Source organism: Cetorhinus maximus, chromosome 9 (genome assembly GCF_964194155.1).
Source record: "Cetorhinus maximus chromosome 9, sCetMax3.hap1.1, whole genome shotgun sequence".
Taxonomy (NCBI): domain Eukaryota; kingdom Metazoa; phylum Chordata; class Chondrichthyes; order Lamniformes; family Cetorhinidae; genus Cetorhinus; species Cetorhinus maximus.
The window spans coordinates 37,433,065-37,448,737 of record NC_135887.1 but is presented as its reverse complement, the minus strand read 5'-3'; the positions used below and the strand labels follow the sequence as shown (position 1 = coordinate 37,448,737).

The 15,673-nt window shown below is 41.4% G+C and overlaps 1 protein-coding gene across 2 annotated transcripts in view; it reads right to left on the bottom strand.

Annotated features, from left to right (window-relative positions):
* Nucleotides 1-5,942: 5,942 nt before the first annotated feature.
* LOC144684572 (BICD family-like cargo adapter 1) overlaps nucleotides 5,943-15,673 on the bottom strand; it is a 42,917-nt gene continuing 33,186 nt past the window's right edge. The window contains exons 6-11 of one of the 2 annotated variants that reach the window (XM_078548522.1): nucleotides 15,428-15,586; nucleotides 11,752-11,874; nucleotides 10,681-10,811; nucleotides 9,191-9,311; nucleotides 6,838-7,016; nucleotides 5,943-6,655 (exon numbers count right to left, since the gene is read on the bottom strand). In XM_078548522.1, coding sequence (XP_078404648.1) covers nucleotides 6,538-6,655; nucleotides 6,838-7,016; nucleotides 9,191-9,311; nucleotides 10,681-10,811; nucleotides 11,752-11,874; nucleotides 15,428-15,586 — 831 coding nt within the window. In that variant the 3' untranslated portion in view covers nucleotides 5,943-6,537. The remainder of the gene's footprint in view (nucleotides 6,656-6,837; nucleotides 7,017-9,190; nucleotides 9,312-10,680; nucleotides 10,812-11,751; nucleotides 11,875-15,427; nucleotides 15,587-15,673) is intronic. The other variant, XM_078548523.1, reaches the window with a different exon arrangement.

Here is a 15,673-nt window from a genome sequence, read left to right as displayed (position 1 = left end):
AGTGGGTGCTTGGGTAAGGCGTCACAGGGCCCTTGGCACCTGCCAGGCTATAGCCCAACGTCAGTCAGCACAATGAGGAGGTGAAAGGGGTGGAGAAGGGAACTGGTGGAAGAGACAAACATTCAAATCATTGATGCCTGCTCTGCATTGGGACGCACTTCAAATCTGGCACTGTGTCTTGAATATTCAGCATCTTGTGGAGGCAGTGAATGTCATGATGAACATTTTGAGTAGGAATGCAACACACCAAATTGAATAATTTAGCATAATCCGTTCTTTGCTAACACTTTCAGACTATGAAATTCCTTACTTCCATCAATCATTCCATTCTCACACAGCCTGGAGGCTTTTAAAAGTCAAGTTTATAACCGTAAACCAACTCCATTCATTGGAAACTCTTGGCCTGTATTCAATCAACACCAAGTGCCGTGCACTCAGGAAAGATACAACTGTAAATTACATTTATAAAGGATCTATCAGGAGACCTTAGGAGACCCCAAAGCACTTTACAGCTAATGAAGCACTTTTTGAGTGTAATGACTGTTGTCATGTAGGAAACACAGCTGCTAATTTTGTACTCAACAAGGTTCCACACAGACATAATGACCAGTTAACTTATATTTTAAATGCTGGCTCGGGGATAAATGCTGACAAAGACACTAGTGGAACTCCCTTGCTTTTCTTCAAACAGTGCCAAGGATTTTTTTATGTTTTTCCAAGAGGGAAACAGGATTTAGCATCTCTTCCAAAAGATGGCATCTCCACCAATGCTGCACTCCCTCCGTATTGCCCTGGGATGTCAGTCTGGATTTTGTGCTCAAGTTACATGGAGTGGCACTTGAGCTCACAAACTTTGAGCCCAGAGGCAACAGTGATCCACAGCTGGTACCTAGCACTTTAATAATGTAGTTCTTATTTTTTGTTCTTAGGATGTGAACTATACTCGCAAAGCCAGCATTTATTGCCCATCCCTAATTGCCCTTGATAAGCCGCCTTCTTGAATTGCTGCAGTCCATGTAGGCACACCCACAGCACTGTTGTGGTGGTGCTCCAGGATTTTGACGCAGTGGCGATGAAGGAACAGCATTATAGTGCTAAGTCAGGATGGTGCATAATTTGGAGGGGAACATGCAGTTGATGGTGTTCCTACTCATCTGCTTGGCTTTCTAGCTGGTAGAGGTAGCAGGGTTGGAAGGTGCTCTCGAAGGAGCCTTGGCGAGTTGCTGCAGGGAATATTGTATATGGTACATATACTCACCCAGGCAATTGAAGGGTATTCTATCACCCTCCTGACTTGTGCCTTGCAGATGGTGGACAGGCTTTGGGGAGTCAGGAGGTGAGTTATTTATTGCAGAATTCCTGCTCTTGTAGCCACAGTATTTATATGGCTGACCCAGTTAAGCTTCTGATCATTAGCAATCCCTAGGATGTTGATGGTGGAGAATTCAAGGATGGTAATGCCATTGAATGTCAGTGGGAAATGGTTAGATTCTCTCTTGTTGAACATGGTCATAGGCTGGCACACATGTGGTGTGAATATTACTTGCCACTTATCAGCCGAAGCTTGAATCTTGTCCAGATCTTGCTGCATGTGGGGACAGACTGCTTCAGTATGCAAGGAGTTGTGAGTAGCAATGAACACTGTGCAATCATTAGCAAACATACTCTTATGTTGAAGGGAACATCATTAATGAAGCAGCTGAAGATATTTGGGCCTAGTTCACTACCCTGAGGAACTCCTGCAACAATGACCTGGAGCTGAGATTATTGGTCTCCAACAACCACAACCATCTTTCTTTGTGCTAGGTATGACTCCAACCAATGGAGAGCTTTCCCCTTTTTTCCCAATGACTTCAATTTTGTTAGGTCTCCTTGATGTCACATCTCTGGAATTCAACACTTTTGACCATATTTGGACCAAGGTTGTAATGAGGTCAGGAACTGAGTGCGCCTGGCGGAATCCAAACTGAGCATCAGTGAGCAAGTTGTTACTGAGAACAGCTTCATAGTACTGTTGACGACATCTTCCATCACTTTGCTGATGATTGAGAGTAGACTAATGGGGGATAATTGGCCGGATTGGATTTGTCCTGCTTTTTGTGGGCTGTACATACCTGGGCAGTTAGCCACATTGTTGCCTAGATGCCTGCGTTGTAACTGTACTGGAACAGCTTGGCTAAGGGTGCGGCTAGATGCAGCAAGTCTTCAGTACTACAGCCAGGAGGTTGTCAGGCCCCATAGCCTTTCCCATATCCAGTGCTTTCAGCTGTTTCTGATATCATCTGCAGAGAATGGTATTGTCTGAAGATTGCCATCTATGACGATGGGGATCTCCAGAAGTCTTTGAGAGGACGTCAGCAATAGAGAAAGATACATAGAGATATACAGAGGTATAACCAGACAAAGACAGAGAGCTTCATTCTATATTCACCCTCACAGCTTATTGACTATGTCCTTTAATTATTGTTCATATATTATTAACATGTCTTTAAACTTTTGAACTACTCAAAATGGTCCGTTCAAGCATTTTTTCAAAGGATTTTAAGAAAACACGGGAGGAAGGCGCTTCCATTGATTGTATCTCCTTAGACCGTACCTTCTCAAAATCAAGTTATTCAGGAAATCACAGTGGTGACAGCTATGAAACTGTGAATAGGTACAACAATAAATGCCTGGCTGGAGTCGCCCATCCTGTGTTCACATTATTCAAAGATGTCAGGAAATACAGAAACAGCATCAAAGCCTCAAATCTCAACCTGAAATGGACAATCACTAGAGTGTCAGGGGATCAGCAGCAGCTTTACTTTCGTTGCAGAACAATGTGACAATGCAGTAAAACTATGACCAGACACAGTACAGAAATAAGTCAGAACAAAGTTCACTAAACCTGGATTTTGCTGCCACTCCTGCCCTGTGTGCTCCAGTAGTGATCTCATGCTTTACTCGCTGTTTAAACTCAGCAGGAATTCATTAGTGGCTACGTAGGCAGATTACACTTTGAGCCATCCCTGAGATCATCCTCTCAAACTAGCCATAGTAATGAGGGCAAAACATTGGTTGATGGTTAAAAGGGTGATTTACTGCATGAGGTCACATGGCTGCTCCTCTAGTATTATTCCTACCAGAAGCAGTTGTTCTGATAATACTTCACTGACCCCAAAGCAACCCCGCTGGTTGGCCCTATCTGGGTGTCTTTTAATCCATGTATACTTTGCTGGAATAGAGTTTAGAAGAGGAAGAGGCGACTTGATTGAAACATGTAAGATCCTGAGGGGCTTAACAGGGTGGATGTGGAAAGGATGTTTCCTCTTGTCGGAGAAATTAGAACTCAGGGCACTGTTTAAAAATAAAGGGTTGCCCACTTAGGACAGAGATGTGGAAATGTTTAGTGTCCCAGAAGTCTCTGTGAGACTTTGGAATTCTCTCCCTCAAAAGATGATTGATGCAGAGCCCCTGAATCTTTAAGGCAGAGGTAAATAGATTCTTGATAAGCAAGGGGGTGAAAGGTTATCGGGGGTAGGCAGGAATGTGAAGTTGAGGTTAAAATCAGATCAGCCATGATCTTATTGAATGGTGGTGCAGGCTCGAGGGGCTGAGTGACCTACTCCTGCTCCTAATTTGTATATTCATATGTCTTCACAAAACCTCATACTTTAATACATCTTTATCCAGAGCCTCAAAATTCCATCAGTCTTCTCTTCCCCTTATTATCTTCATCTGCGTATGTCCTGTACCTTTCCCTGAGCTTCTCAGTGTTAATGGTCCTAAAGTCACCCAAATGCACCAGAATCTCATCATAACAACATTTCTTGTCCAGAAATGTTACTGAAATCCAAATTGTTTAACAAAACAAAAAGCAAAATACCAAAGCTGCTGGAAATATAAGAAAACAGAAAATGCTGGAAAATGTCAGGCAGCATTTGTGAAGAGAGAAACAAAGTTAATGTTTCAAGCAATGACCTTTTATAAGAACTCAATTGTTTTACAACAGCTCCTGGAGCTTCACCTCTCTTCCTTCACATCTGAACAAAGTTAGGTTGGTTTGTGTACTGATCACAGTGATACAACTTTCAGACTGTTGCATCTTCAAAGTCTGGAATACACTCATTCACTTCACAGTGAAACATGAAGTGAAGAGTTGATGATGTTGCTGCTTAACGACTGTCATTCCCAATCTTATACACAAAGCTCTGCTGTATTTCCATCTTACATCTATACTCAGCAAAGCCTACAATAAAAGCTTCAATTGACAAAACAAATACCAATTTCACAGCAGAAACTGCTACCATGTTCACACTGTGAACACATTGTGAAGGAACAGGAGTGGAAATTAGTTTAGAACCATGCAGATCAAAAGGCCACTAGCTCAATCTCTGGTCTTTGCTGAGTTAACTGATCTCCGCCAATTGAAATCCTACAATTGGCCACAGTGCCTTGGGTTTGGAGGGAAAATGAATTAATGTAGTTGTGATATTTATGAAGCATCTTGAATGTTCTTTACATTCTAATTAAATAGAATTTGCTGTCTTCACATTAACTGTCTTCAATGTTGATATATTGCTCTGTTACCTCCAGGTATATTCTCTCTTTTTAAAGTTCCATTCTTTCCAGCACACTAAGAAAGCCAAACAATGCTCCCTAGCAACATGTTTGTAATCACATTAGTTTATCATATGAAACAAAAACTTCTTATATTTACTGTTATTGCCTGAAGAATGCACCAATATTTGGCAAAGTGCATCAGATATGGAGATTGCAATTCTAAGAAGCAGGACAGTTGGTCCATAAATGGGACAGATCCATGATAGAGACATAGGGCAGATGCTCTAGGATAGAGGGTGGCAACAGGCATAAACAGACTGGTAGAAATGGAACAAACAGTGGTGGCGGGGTGAGCTTGACACCACCTAAGACAAAGCAGCTCACTCAGTTGGCACCCCATCCACCATCTGAAACATTCATCCCCTGTGGCAGCAGTGTATACAATCCTCAAGATGCACTGCAGCAACTTGCCAAGGCTTCTTCAAGCAGCACCCCTCAAACCCGCGACCGCCTAGAAGAACTAGGACAGCAGACACACGGGAACACCACCAGTTGCAGGTTCTCCTCCAATTTGCACACCATCATGACTTGGAAATGTATCATCCTTCCTTTAACATCGCTGGGTCAAATTCCTGGAACTCCCTACCTAACAACTCTCTGGGTGTTTCTACACCACATGGATTTCAGTGGTTCAAGAAGGCAACTCATCACCACCTTCTCAAGGACAATTAGAGATGGGCAATAAATTCTGGCCCTGCCAGCGATGCCCACATCCCATGAACAAGTAAAAGAAAGACTAACATTCCTGAATAGCGTAAGCATCTGGCTTCAATGTTAGTAGCTTTTGCAATACATTGTTGTGTTTTTTGTGTTTGTTGTGATCTGATGGCTAACCAAAGTTGGACAGAGCCGAATCTCAACCTGGGTGTACACGTCAAAGCCTTGTCATGGGAACTTGGATCTACTCCAGAGTTTTACTTGTTTATTTCCTCATACTCGTCATTGTCTGAAATTTCTTGAAAAAGCAATTTACGTGACTACCTGTTATATACAGTACACGTGACCATTTTAGACACCATGCATGTTACAGATTTTTTTAATAGGCAGTATAAATGGGTTTTCAATTATAGTCAGTGTATTACGCTAACAGACACTTGCAAGCAGTGCCTTTTAGTTTGGATATTAATGTTAAGTTGTTTCCTTCTACCCCAATATTTATTACAGTCCATATGACTGTCTTTCAAATTTAGAGCATGTAGATGAGTGTTTCTACATTACATGTGCATATAGCTGTCCATCCATTATTGACAGTGGATATGTATGCATACCAGAAACAATGAATGTGTTTGTGTTTTTTCCCATCGCTTAAGAAGTCAATAATCACGCTTTATCATGAAGTAATAAATAACATTTTATTCAACAAACATTATACGGCACCATCCAGTCATTAGAGAACTTGTAAATGTATTCTCAACTCTTATCAAGTATATATATATATTACAGTTTAAATAAAAAGAAAACTTCATATGCTGGGAATAAAAACAGGAAAGGCTAAAAATACAGAACAAATTTGTCACAACAGTAAAAAGCAAGACAGGTTAGTGTTTTGGGTACTAACCTTTCTGGATAACATTAGGGTTCTGATAAAGGCTCTTCACCTGAAATCTGAACCAGTCTTTTCTCTTTACAGATGCTGATGCTGATTTCTCTTTACAGATTCTCACCATTGCCAGGAGTTTGTATCTTACTACACATTTCCCTGTTTTTTAAGGAAACCTTCATTCATCTCCGATTATTGAGCACCTCATCAGCTTCTTCCAGCCTTGAAGCTGGGTAGACCTAGTGTTACATTGTGTAAAATAAAAGCTATTCATATCCATTGCTGTCTTGCCAGCCCCTCCACCTCCTGTTATTTAAGAACATTCCTTGATAGTTTGTTTTGCCACTTCTGTAGATTCCAGTCTGCAGAATTTCTGCAACGTCGAAGTTTCACTTTTATTCAGCTTTAGTCTTTCTACATTTTTGTTGATTTTTTTTCCATTTCCTCTTTTCAAAATAATTCTGTAACCAGCAGCCTACATCCCTGGCTTCATGTTTTCGCTTGATCAATAACCTGTGACGAGAAATTTAATTACATGTTCTAGATACCAATCTTGGAGACAGTCACAGTCTCTGGAATTTTGTTACACTCCGTAGAACAATCTCCCAATGCATCAGCCACATGTCTTTTAATTGTTCAGGAAAGGCTGATAAATATTATAGTAAGGAAAGATGTCTGAGGCAACCATTGCTCACCTCTTAAACAATGAGAGGAAGCCTTTTCCTTCGGGAATCTGACTCCTGGTCCTGTAGAGAAAGGAATGGCGATGTTTGGAATCCCTGTACTCGCTGTGGTTTTGAGAAGAAGTATTCCAGGCCTGCTCAGTCTGCTGCTGAGTTTTCAGTTGCTGACTTATCACAAATTGCATGTCATCCTTTCAATAATACAACAGAAATGGCAACAGTAAATCTTTTTGCCAATTAGGAATCTAACAATCCAGCCATGTATCTATCAGTTCATAAGGTCTGTGAATCCATTTTTTATCAGCCCATCTACCTATTCATTTATCAAGCCATCTATCAATCTATCCAGTCAACTATCCCCCAATCCATCTCTAGGCATGAATTCATCCTCTAAGCATTTCAGATGAGATATTAAACCAAAGGTCCCTGCCAGGTGAGCATGAAAGACCCTATAGGACTTTTTGTAAATGCAGGGGGTAGTTCACCTCTGAACCAATGACATCAAAACAGGTTCACTGGTCATTTATCTTTTTACTGTTCATGGGGGTTTGCTATGTACAAACCGGCTGCTATGTTTGCCTAAAGCAAAAGCAAATTGCATTTCAAAAGGGCGTCATCAGCTATGAAGTGCACTGGAACATACTGAAGTCATAAACAGTGCTATACAAATGCCAGCTTGTTGCTTCTTTGAATCAATCAAGCAATTTCTTTTCATTCTATTTCCTCAATTGTCAGTCTATGTTTACATTGGTTTATCAATCAATTATCAACCTGTTTACTTAGCTACCAAATCAGTCATTCAATCCACGAATCTAGCTTCCCATCCATTATTTTATTTATCATTACTTATTCCATTGCACAATTCATGCATTAAATACATCAATCCACTTAGCTCTCTAGCCATCCCTCGATTCATGCATCTAACCCCATCGAATATACAAATGTATGACATCTGTGATCACAAAAAATCTTCTCAATAATAATTGTTTGTGCCACACTGACTATCAATATCTTTCCTTTTAAAATTGAGTCTGGAACAAGAGTGACTAGAAAGTTACTGCTGCAGCTGCAAATAGAGGCAGAGGTGGTAGCCTGATGGCTATGGAAGATGTCCTCTTTGCACCTCTTGTTTTTAGAAAATAAACCACTAAATGGTACAAGTCATGTCATGAGTGGTAGAGGCTATTTAACATAAGTGGTACTGGTTATATAACGCTAGTACTAGCTGTAGAGCACAAGTGGTTCCACTTACATCAAAAATAGTACTGGTCATATAACAAGTGATGTTGGTTATGTAACATGAGGACTAGAACCACAGATTATCTTCTGTTTCTCCATGGCCTGAATAGCTCTTATTAATGGTAAACCACTGATTCTTGATGTATACTCTGTTTATATAAGACATGTTGTAGATAATAGCCATCTTATTCATTATTTCATCTTACTTTCTTCTGTTTACTGTCCTTAATCCAGGGTGATTGAGACAAAGTCACATTATGTTCTTTCCTTCAAGGGCTGATTGTCAGTTTGAAACTAAACCTTGGAGAGTGAAGTTACAGTGCAGTTGTGAGGGAAAATAAAGATAGAAGCGTTTTACTGGCATTTCCCAAGGATTCCACTGCTGAATCCTAGATTCTCTCTCTCACTTGTCTCACTATCACTGTACTGAACAGTGGTTTCCTTCTGCTTCCTGCTACTGTCCTACACTGTGTTGCCCTTGTAACCTTGCCTGCTCTCCTTTCACAACATCTTACATTCCTAATCGGTGTTTTTTTCCATTCCCACCAACCACATTGCTGTCCTTACATCCTCCTACCCTCTCCAACTCAATGCAGTGAAACGTGGTCTCATCCTTTGACCTGTTTCTTGTTGTAACATGTTATGATTCTGTAACCATGTGTTCAGTATATCACAGGACTATTATACAAGTCATGTAAAGTAGAAAATTGAGTGAACAACCACTGAGATAGATTTTGGTAATGGGTGAGTTGATGAGAATTTGGTCTATCATGTCACCCAGACCGGGTAGGCATTTTTCTCTGTGAGGCACCGACTCTAATCTCACTCTCCTGCTTATTTTTCACACCTATTACTATTTCTCTTTTTCAAGCAATTCCCTTTAAAAAGAATGTACGGACGATCATTCACCAAAGGTTTGTGGCCAAGAATTCCACATTCTAACCATCCTCTGTGTAAAAAAACTGTTTCCTAACCTCTGTTTTGAATTCCTTTATGATTATTCTAACTAATACCCTCTTTATATTACTCTAACAACTAGTAGAAACTTTAAATCACTAGTTACCTTATCACAACCCTTCATGATCTTGAAGACCTCAATTAGGCCTTGCATGAGCTGAAGACATACCTGCCAAGCTTCTAGCTCTTGTGATAGGCACACTTTCTGTTGAATGGTCTCCAGAAGCTGGGAGTTCAATGACTTCATATCCATTTGACACTTGAGCAGCTCCACTTCCACAGCATTCTTCCTGTAAAAGCAAGAGCTTATTCTGGTTTGACTATTACAAGCTTAAGTTTCTCATTCATTCCGGTGTTCAATAACATAGGCCACTCCTTTCTTAACCTTCCCATGTCAGCTGTGGCTCAGTTGGTAGCACTTCTATCTCTGAGTCATAAGTTCTGCATTCAAGTCCCACAAAAGTCAAGGCTGACATTCCAACGCAGTACTGAAGGAGTCTTTGAGATGAAATGTTAAACCGAGGTCTGCCCTCTCAGGTGGACATAAAAGATCGCATGGCACTATCTCAAAGAAGAGCAGGGGAGTTATCCCCAGTGTCCTGGCCAATATTTATCCCTCAATCAATATCACTAAAACAGATTATCTAGTCATTATTACATTGCTGTTTGTGGGAGCTTGCTGTGTGCAAGTTATCTATATTACAACAAGGACTACATTTCAAAATTAGTTCATTAGCTGTAAAATGCTTTTGAGACATCTGGTGGTCATGAGAAATGCTATATAAATATAAAGTCTTTCTTCTTTTACCTAATCCCATTGGTCACATAAGTATCAAGATTATGACTTAAAAATAGTACCACCATACATCTAAAACCCAATAAAATTTAGCTCCAGAGCAGGGATCGTCAATGACTGAGATAATATCAGTTAACAAAACCAAAATCTTGTATTTATAAAGTGCCTTTAAAGTGGTAAATTGTCCCGAGACACTTCACAGGAGCATTATCAAACAAAATTTAACATCGAGCCACATAAGGAGGTATTAGGACATATGACCAAAAGTTTGATCAAAGAGGTTGCAAACAGCATCTTAAAGGAGGAAAGAGGGGTAGCGAGGTGGAGAGAATTCCAGATCATATGGTCTTATCAGCTTTAGGTGCAGCCATCTTAAAGCAATTAAAATTAGGGAGGAGTAAGAGGTGCAGATATCTCAGGGACAAGTAGGGCTAGAGAAGGTCACAGAGCTAGGGAGGCATTTGAAAACAAGGATGAGAATTTTAAAATTGAGGTGTTGCTTAATTGGAAGTCAATATAGGTCAGTAAGCAAAGGAGTGATGGGTCAATGGGGCTTGACGAAGTTAGGAATCAGACAGCAGTTTTGTATGGCCTCAAGTTAATGAAGGGTGGAAGATGGGAGGCTAGCCAGGAGTGTTTGGAATAGTCAAGTCCACAGGTAACAAAAGCATGGATGAGGTGGGAAGTGTTATGAAGGTGGAAATAGGTGGTCTTAGTGGTGGCATGGATATGTGGTCAGAAGCACATCTTGGGGTTAAGTACAAGACCAATATCTCCGCCAATAACAAGGGAAAAGGATCATATAACAGCTAGAGGATCTGACTGGAAGGGGTAAGTGAAACAAAACTAGCTCTGTCACTCACTTTGTGATTGCAATGTCCCGTTCACGGATTGCTTGCTGGAGGTGCCTATCACCAGAATCATTCTCCAGGCTACATCTCAATCCATCATTTTCCTTCCTGAGATTCACCAGTTCAGTGCTTTGCAGCTGCAACTAGAGGATTAAATCATATCATATTGTTGAGTGAAAACACAACCTGGAATCTTATTTTCATCGAATACTATCTCACCACATCCATCCCAAACTAGATCATTTGAGCCATGACCTGAACTGTACACTGTGCCAAACACTCTCTACAACCTCAACACATCTTCATCGGAACAGAAATTGAGGCTGCTATTAAGTTTTAAATGGTAATAATCACCTAGTTAGAAGGACATTTTAGATGAGGACTTTTATCTCCTCAGTTTCAGACTGATTGGATATTACCTTGAAGAGTCCTGTGTTAAATGGCTTTGTGTGCTTTCAATCCAGTGAAAAACACAAAACTAACAAAAGAATTAAGTCAACAATTTCATTCAGATAGGTTAGTATCAGAGATGGAAAATTGTCACACTGGTCCAAAAGAAGGTTCTCTCCTGACATTAAAGCATGATAAGCAATGCAATTGGAACTTTAATCTATGTGTAATTTAGTGAAAATTTTGATATTTCAAGCAGAACAGAGGCCAGGATTTTACAGCCCCTCCTGCCCAGTGGGATATTACAGTTCTGCCGAACTGATTGGAGATTTAAATGGCTCGCCACTTCCGCCAGGGGGAGACACACCACAGCAGGGCTGTAAAATCATGGCCATAAATCCATTCTTTTACAACAGTTAGAATTTCACTAGAAACCACATAGCAGCTGGAGATATCCCAAACAGTGTCTTACCAGTAGATTCTAGCTTTTCAGCAGAATAGTAAGTGAGAAGAGGAACCCTGGATGATTTTTCTCTTCCCATTCCCAGAGTCAATTTCACATCTATACTGCCTAGGCATTGACTCTGGGACTTTGCCAATCTCTATACTATACCAGGTGGTTCATTTACTCTTTGGATGCCAGGGAGCCTGTCTGCGATATGTAGCCACCTCAAGGGCAACATGAAGCATTACCTGTCTTTGAAGCTCCTCAATCATCTGCTGCTTCTCTTCATTCACTGCCTGTTCCCACTGGAATTGTTGCCATTCCCTCTTCAGCTCTTCCTGTAATCCCTCCTGGCCGCCTTCCACAAGAACCTTATGGAAATGTCGGAAAATGGTAAACAACCATTGAAAACTGTTATCTGACATATCCCAACATGTGTAAAAGGATAGCTGTCCAAGAGTATCAGCGAGCATGTTCAATGACATCAATCTTATTCAGTAGGACTACATTTTTGGGAGCGTTCAGCGTAGGATCTCCAATACTAACTGTTGGACCCTCGACTACAAAGGAGGCTGGTAAAGCTTACACTTGCCAATCCTATCGGCAGATTAGTTTCTGCTAGTCATCTGTTCAACCAGCTCTTTTTTTTTTAGCCCATAGTTCCCCACACACCTTAATTCACCTCAAGGATGCTGCTAGCTGCATGCTAATTTTAAGGATGCTTTGACCTCAGACTTTGCCAAATGGGCTCCTGATCTTTGGAGCAGGTGATGGCTATGTTTGTAATCTGCCCATATCCTGCTGCTGGTTTGGATCCTTTCTTCCTTTCCCTGTTTGTTAACAAGACACAAGTCCAAACGACCATCCAGTTGCCCAGGCTGAGGTAGAACTTTGTAGCAATTAGCAAGCTCAGTTGTTGTTAGCTAGGCATGGACATGGAAGAACCTTTCCTCGGGGGGGTCGGGGGGTTGGGGGGTAGGGTGGATGGAAAGTATTCTAACTGGGGAAAGGATAATGTGAGGGGGAGAGGTCCATGGGGATCATCTGACAATCTTGCTACAGCATGTGTTCCCTTCCTCTCTAATGGGACATCACAGAAACCAGTATTTAGCTCTCCCACTGATAGAGGCAAGCTGTCACCTCACTCCCCCTGCTGACAGATCAGAAAGGCAAAATGAGTGAGAAACTTATGATACTATCTGGCAGAGCTGTGGCTGGGATAATTGGACGCCATTTTTAGATGAACAAGTCTACTGTAGATAGGCGGAGGAGAGGGAGGTTTGTTGGAAGAGCTTCCATTGCAGATATCCAATGTCAGCATGAGGCAATCCAAGATCACATATGGAACAATAAGATGCAGAAGTAAAGTTCTTCTTCCATCTCTCCACAATATGCCTCAGTTCCTCAGAAGGTTGGCCTTATGATGTTGGCTGTTAGTAGCACTCTTGCCCCTGAATCAGAAGGTTCTGGTTGAGCATAAAATTGGCTGGCACTTCAGTGCAGCACCAAGTGAGTGCTACACTGCAGGAGATGTTGTCTTTTAGATCTAATGTTATCTGGATGCAATGCCTGGATGAGTGCAGCTCCAACAATACTCAAGAAACTCAACACCATCCAGGACAAAGCAGCCTGCTTGATTGGCACCCCATCCACCAGAATAAACATTCACTTGTTCCACCACCAGTGTGTACCACCTACAAGACACGAACATACGAAATAGGAGCAGAAATAGGCCATTTGGCCCCTCAAGCCTGCTCCGCCATTCAATAATATCATGGCTGATGTGTTTGTGTTTTAGATTCCACATTCCCATCTACCTCCGATAACCTTCGATTCTCTTGGCTATCAAGCACCTCTGCCTTAAAGCTTTTCAATGACCCTGCCTCCACCACCTTGTGAGGCAGAGAGTTCCAAAGTCACACAACCCTCTGAGAGAAAAAAATTCTCCTCATCTCTGTCCTAAAAGGATGACCTCCAATTTTAAAACAGTACCCCCTAGTTCTGGTCTCAACCGCAAGAGGAAACATCCTTTCCACATCCACCTCGTCGAGACTGTTCAGGATCTTATATACTTCAATCAAGTCATCCCTCACTCTCCTAAACTCCAGTGGAAACAAGCCCAGTCTGTCTAACCTTTCCTCATAAGGCAACTCGTTCATTCCAAGTATCAATCTAGTAAACTTCCTCTGTACCGAGATAGATAGGTTCTTGATTGATAAGGGGATCAAAGGTTACGGGGAGAAGGCGGGAGAATGGGGTTGAGAAACCTATCAGCCATGATTGAATGGCGGAGCAGACTCGATGGGCCGAATGGCCTAATTTCTGCTCCTATGTCTTATGGTCTTATGGTACCACCTCCAATGCATTTACATCCTTCTTTAAAAAAGGAAAACAAAACTGCACACAGTATTCGAGATGTGGTCTCATCAATGCCCTGTATAACTGAAGCATAACATCCTTACTTTTATGTTCAATTCCTTTTGTATTAAAGGATAGCATTCCATTAGCCTTCTTAATTACTTGCTGTACTTACATACTAACTTTTTGTGACTCATGCATTAAAACATCTAGATCTCTCTGCACCTCAGAATTTTGCAGCTGTGCTCCATTTAAGTGATACTCTGTTTTTTAATCTGCCTGCCAAAGTGAACAACTTCACATTTTCCCACATTATACTCCATCTGCCAGATTTTTGCTCACTCAGTCAACCTATCTATGTCCTCTTCAAAACATATTTCCTGCCCATCTTTGTGTCATCACAATTTAGCTACCATGCCTTCACTCCCCTCATCTAAGTCATTAAATAAATTGTAAAAAGTTGAGGCCCAGCACAGACCCCTGCGGGACTCCACTTGTCACATCCTGCCAATCAGAAATAGACCCATTTATGCTTACTCTCTGTTTTTCTGTCAGCCAGCCAATTTTCTATCCATGCTAATATCTTACCGCCTACACCATGGGCTTTTATTTTCCGTAATAATCTTTGATGTGGCATCTTATCAAAAGCCTTCTGGAAATCCAACTACAGCACATCTACAGGCTCCCCTTTATTCACAGTGTATGTTACTCCTTCAAAGAACTCCAATAAACTGGCTAAACATGATTTGCCTTTCACAAAACCATGCTGACTTTTCCTGATTACTTTGAGTTTCTCTAAGTGCCCAGCTATAACCTCTTTAATGATCAATTCTAAGATGCACCGCAGCAACTCACCAAGGCTCCCATGGATCCTTTGACAGCACCTTCCAAACCTACGGCCTCTACCGCCTAGAAGAACGAGGGCAGCAGATGCACGGGTATATCACCACCTGCAAGTCCCCCTCCAAATCACACACCATCTTAACTTGGAACTATATCACTGTCCCTTTACTGTCACTGGGTCAAAATCCTGAAACTCCCTCCCTAACAGCACTGTGGGTGTACCTATACCACATGGACTGCAGTAATTCAAGGAGGCAGCTCATCACCACCTTCTCAAGGGCAATTAGGGATGGGCAAAAAATGCTGGTCTTGCCAGCAATGCCCATATCTCATGAATGAATTTTTTTTTTAAACTGGGAACTTGCAGTGTGCAAATTGGCTGCTGCGGTTCCTATGTTACAACAGTAACTACATTTCAAAATTATTTAATTGGCTGTAAAGTGCTTTGGGATGTCTTGAGGTGTTGAAAGGGGCTATACCAATGGATGTCATTCTGCTATAGTGAAGCGATTTTGATAGTTTCCTCTCCAATTTACGGGATAGTTGAAATTCTCTTAAAGCCAGCTGAAGACTTTCATTCTCCCAACCCAGGTTCGATTTGAAATCACATCCCAGAAGTGATCCTAAAGCCTCGCTCACTGTGACCCCTGTCCAGCCCTCCCATTGGTCCATTTAGTTCCCCCACTGAAATTAGCTCGTTGACGGATCTAAGAACTTTCTTACCTGTGTAGCTGGGCCATGTACTAGGCTGTGTACCAGATTCTTCAGGTATGAAAGGGCTTCCTGCAGACTGTGCATCTGACATCCAATCAAACTGTCAGAGCACTTCTCACCTTTCAAGGTGAGTAATTGCTGATGGATCTTCACAATATCATTCTTTACCTGGGACAAGTTACAGAAAAGTACATCAGATAGATTGTTTAGAAACAGTAAGTTCACAAATCCCCTACGTGACGAAAGGGTATAAAG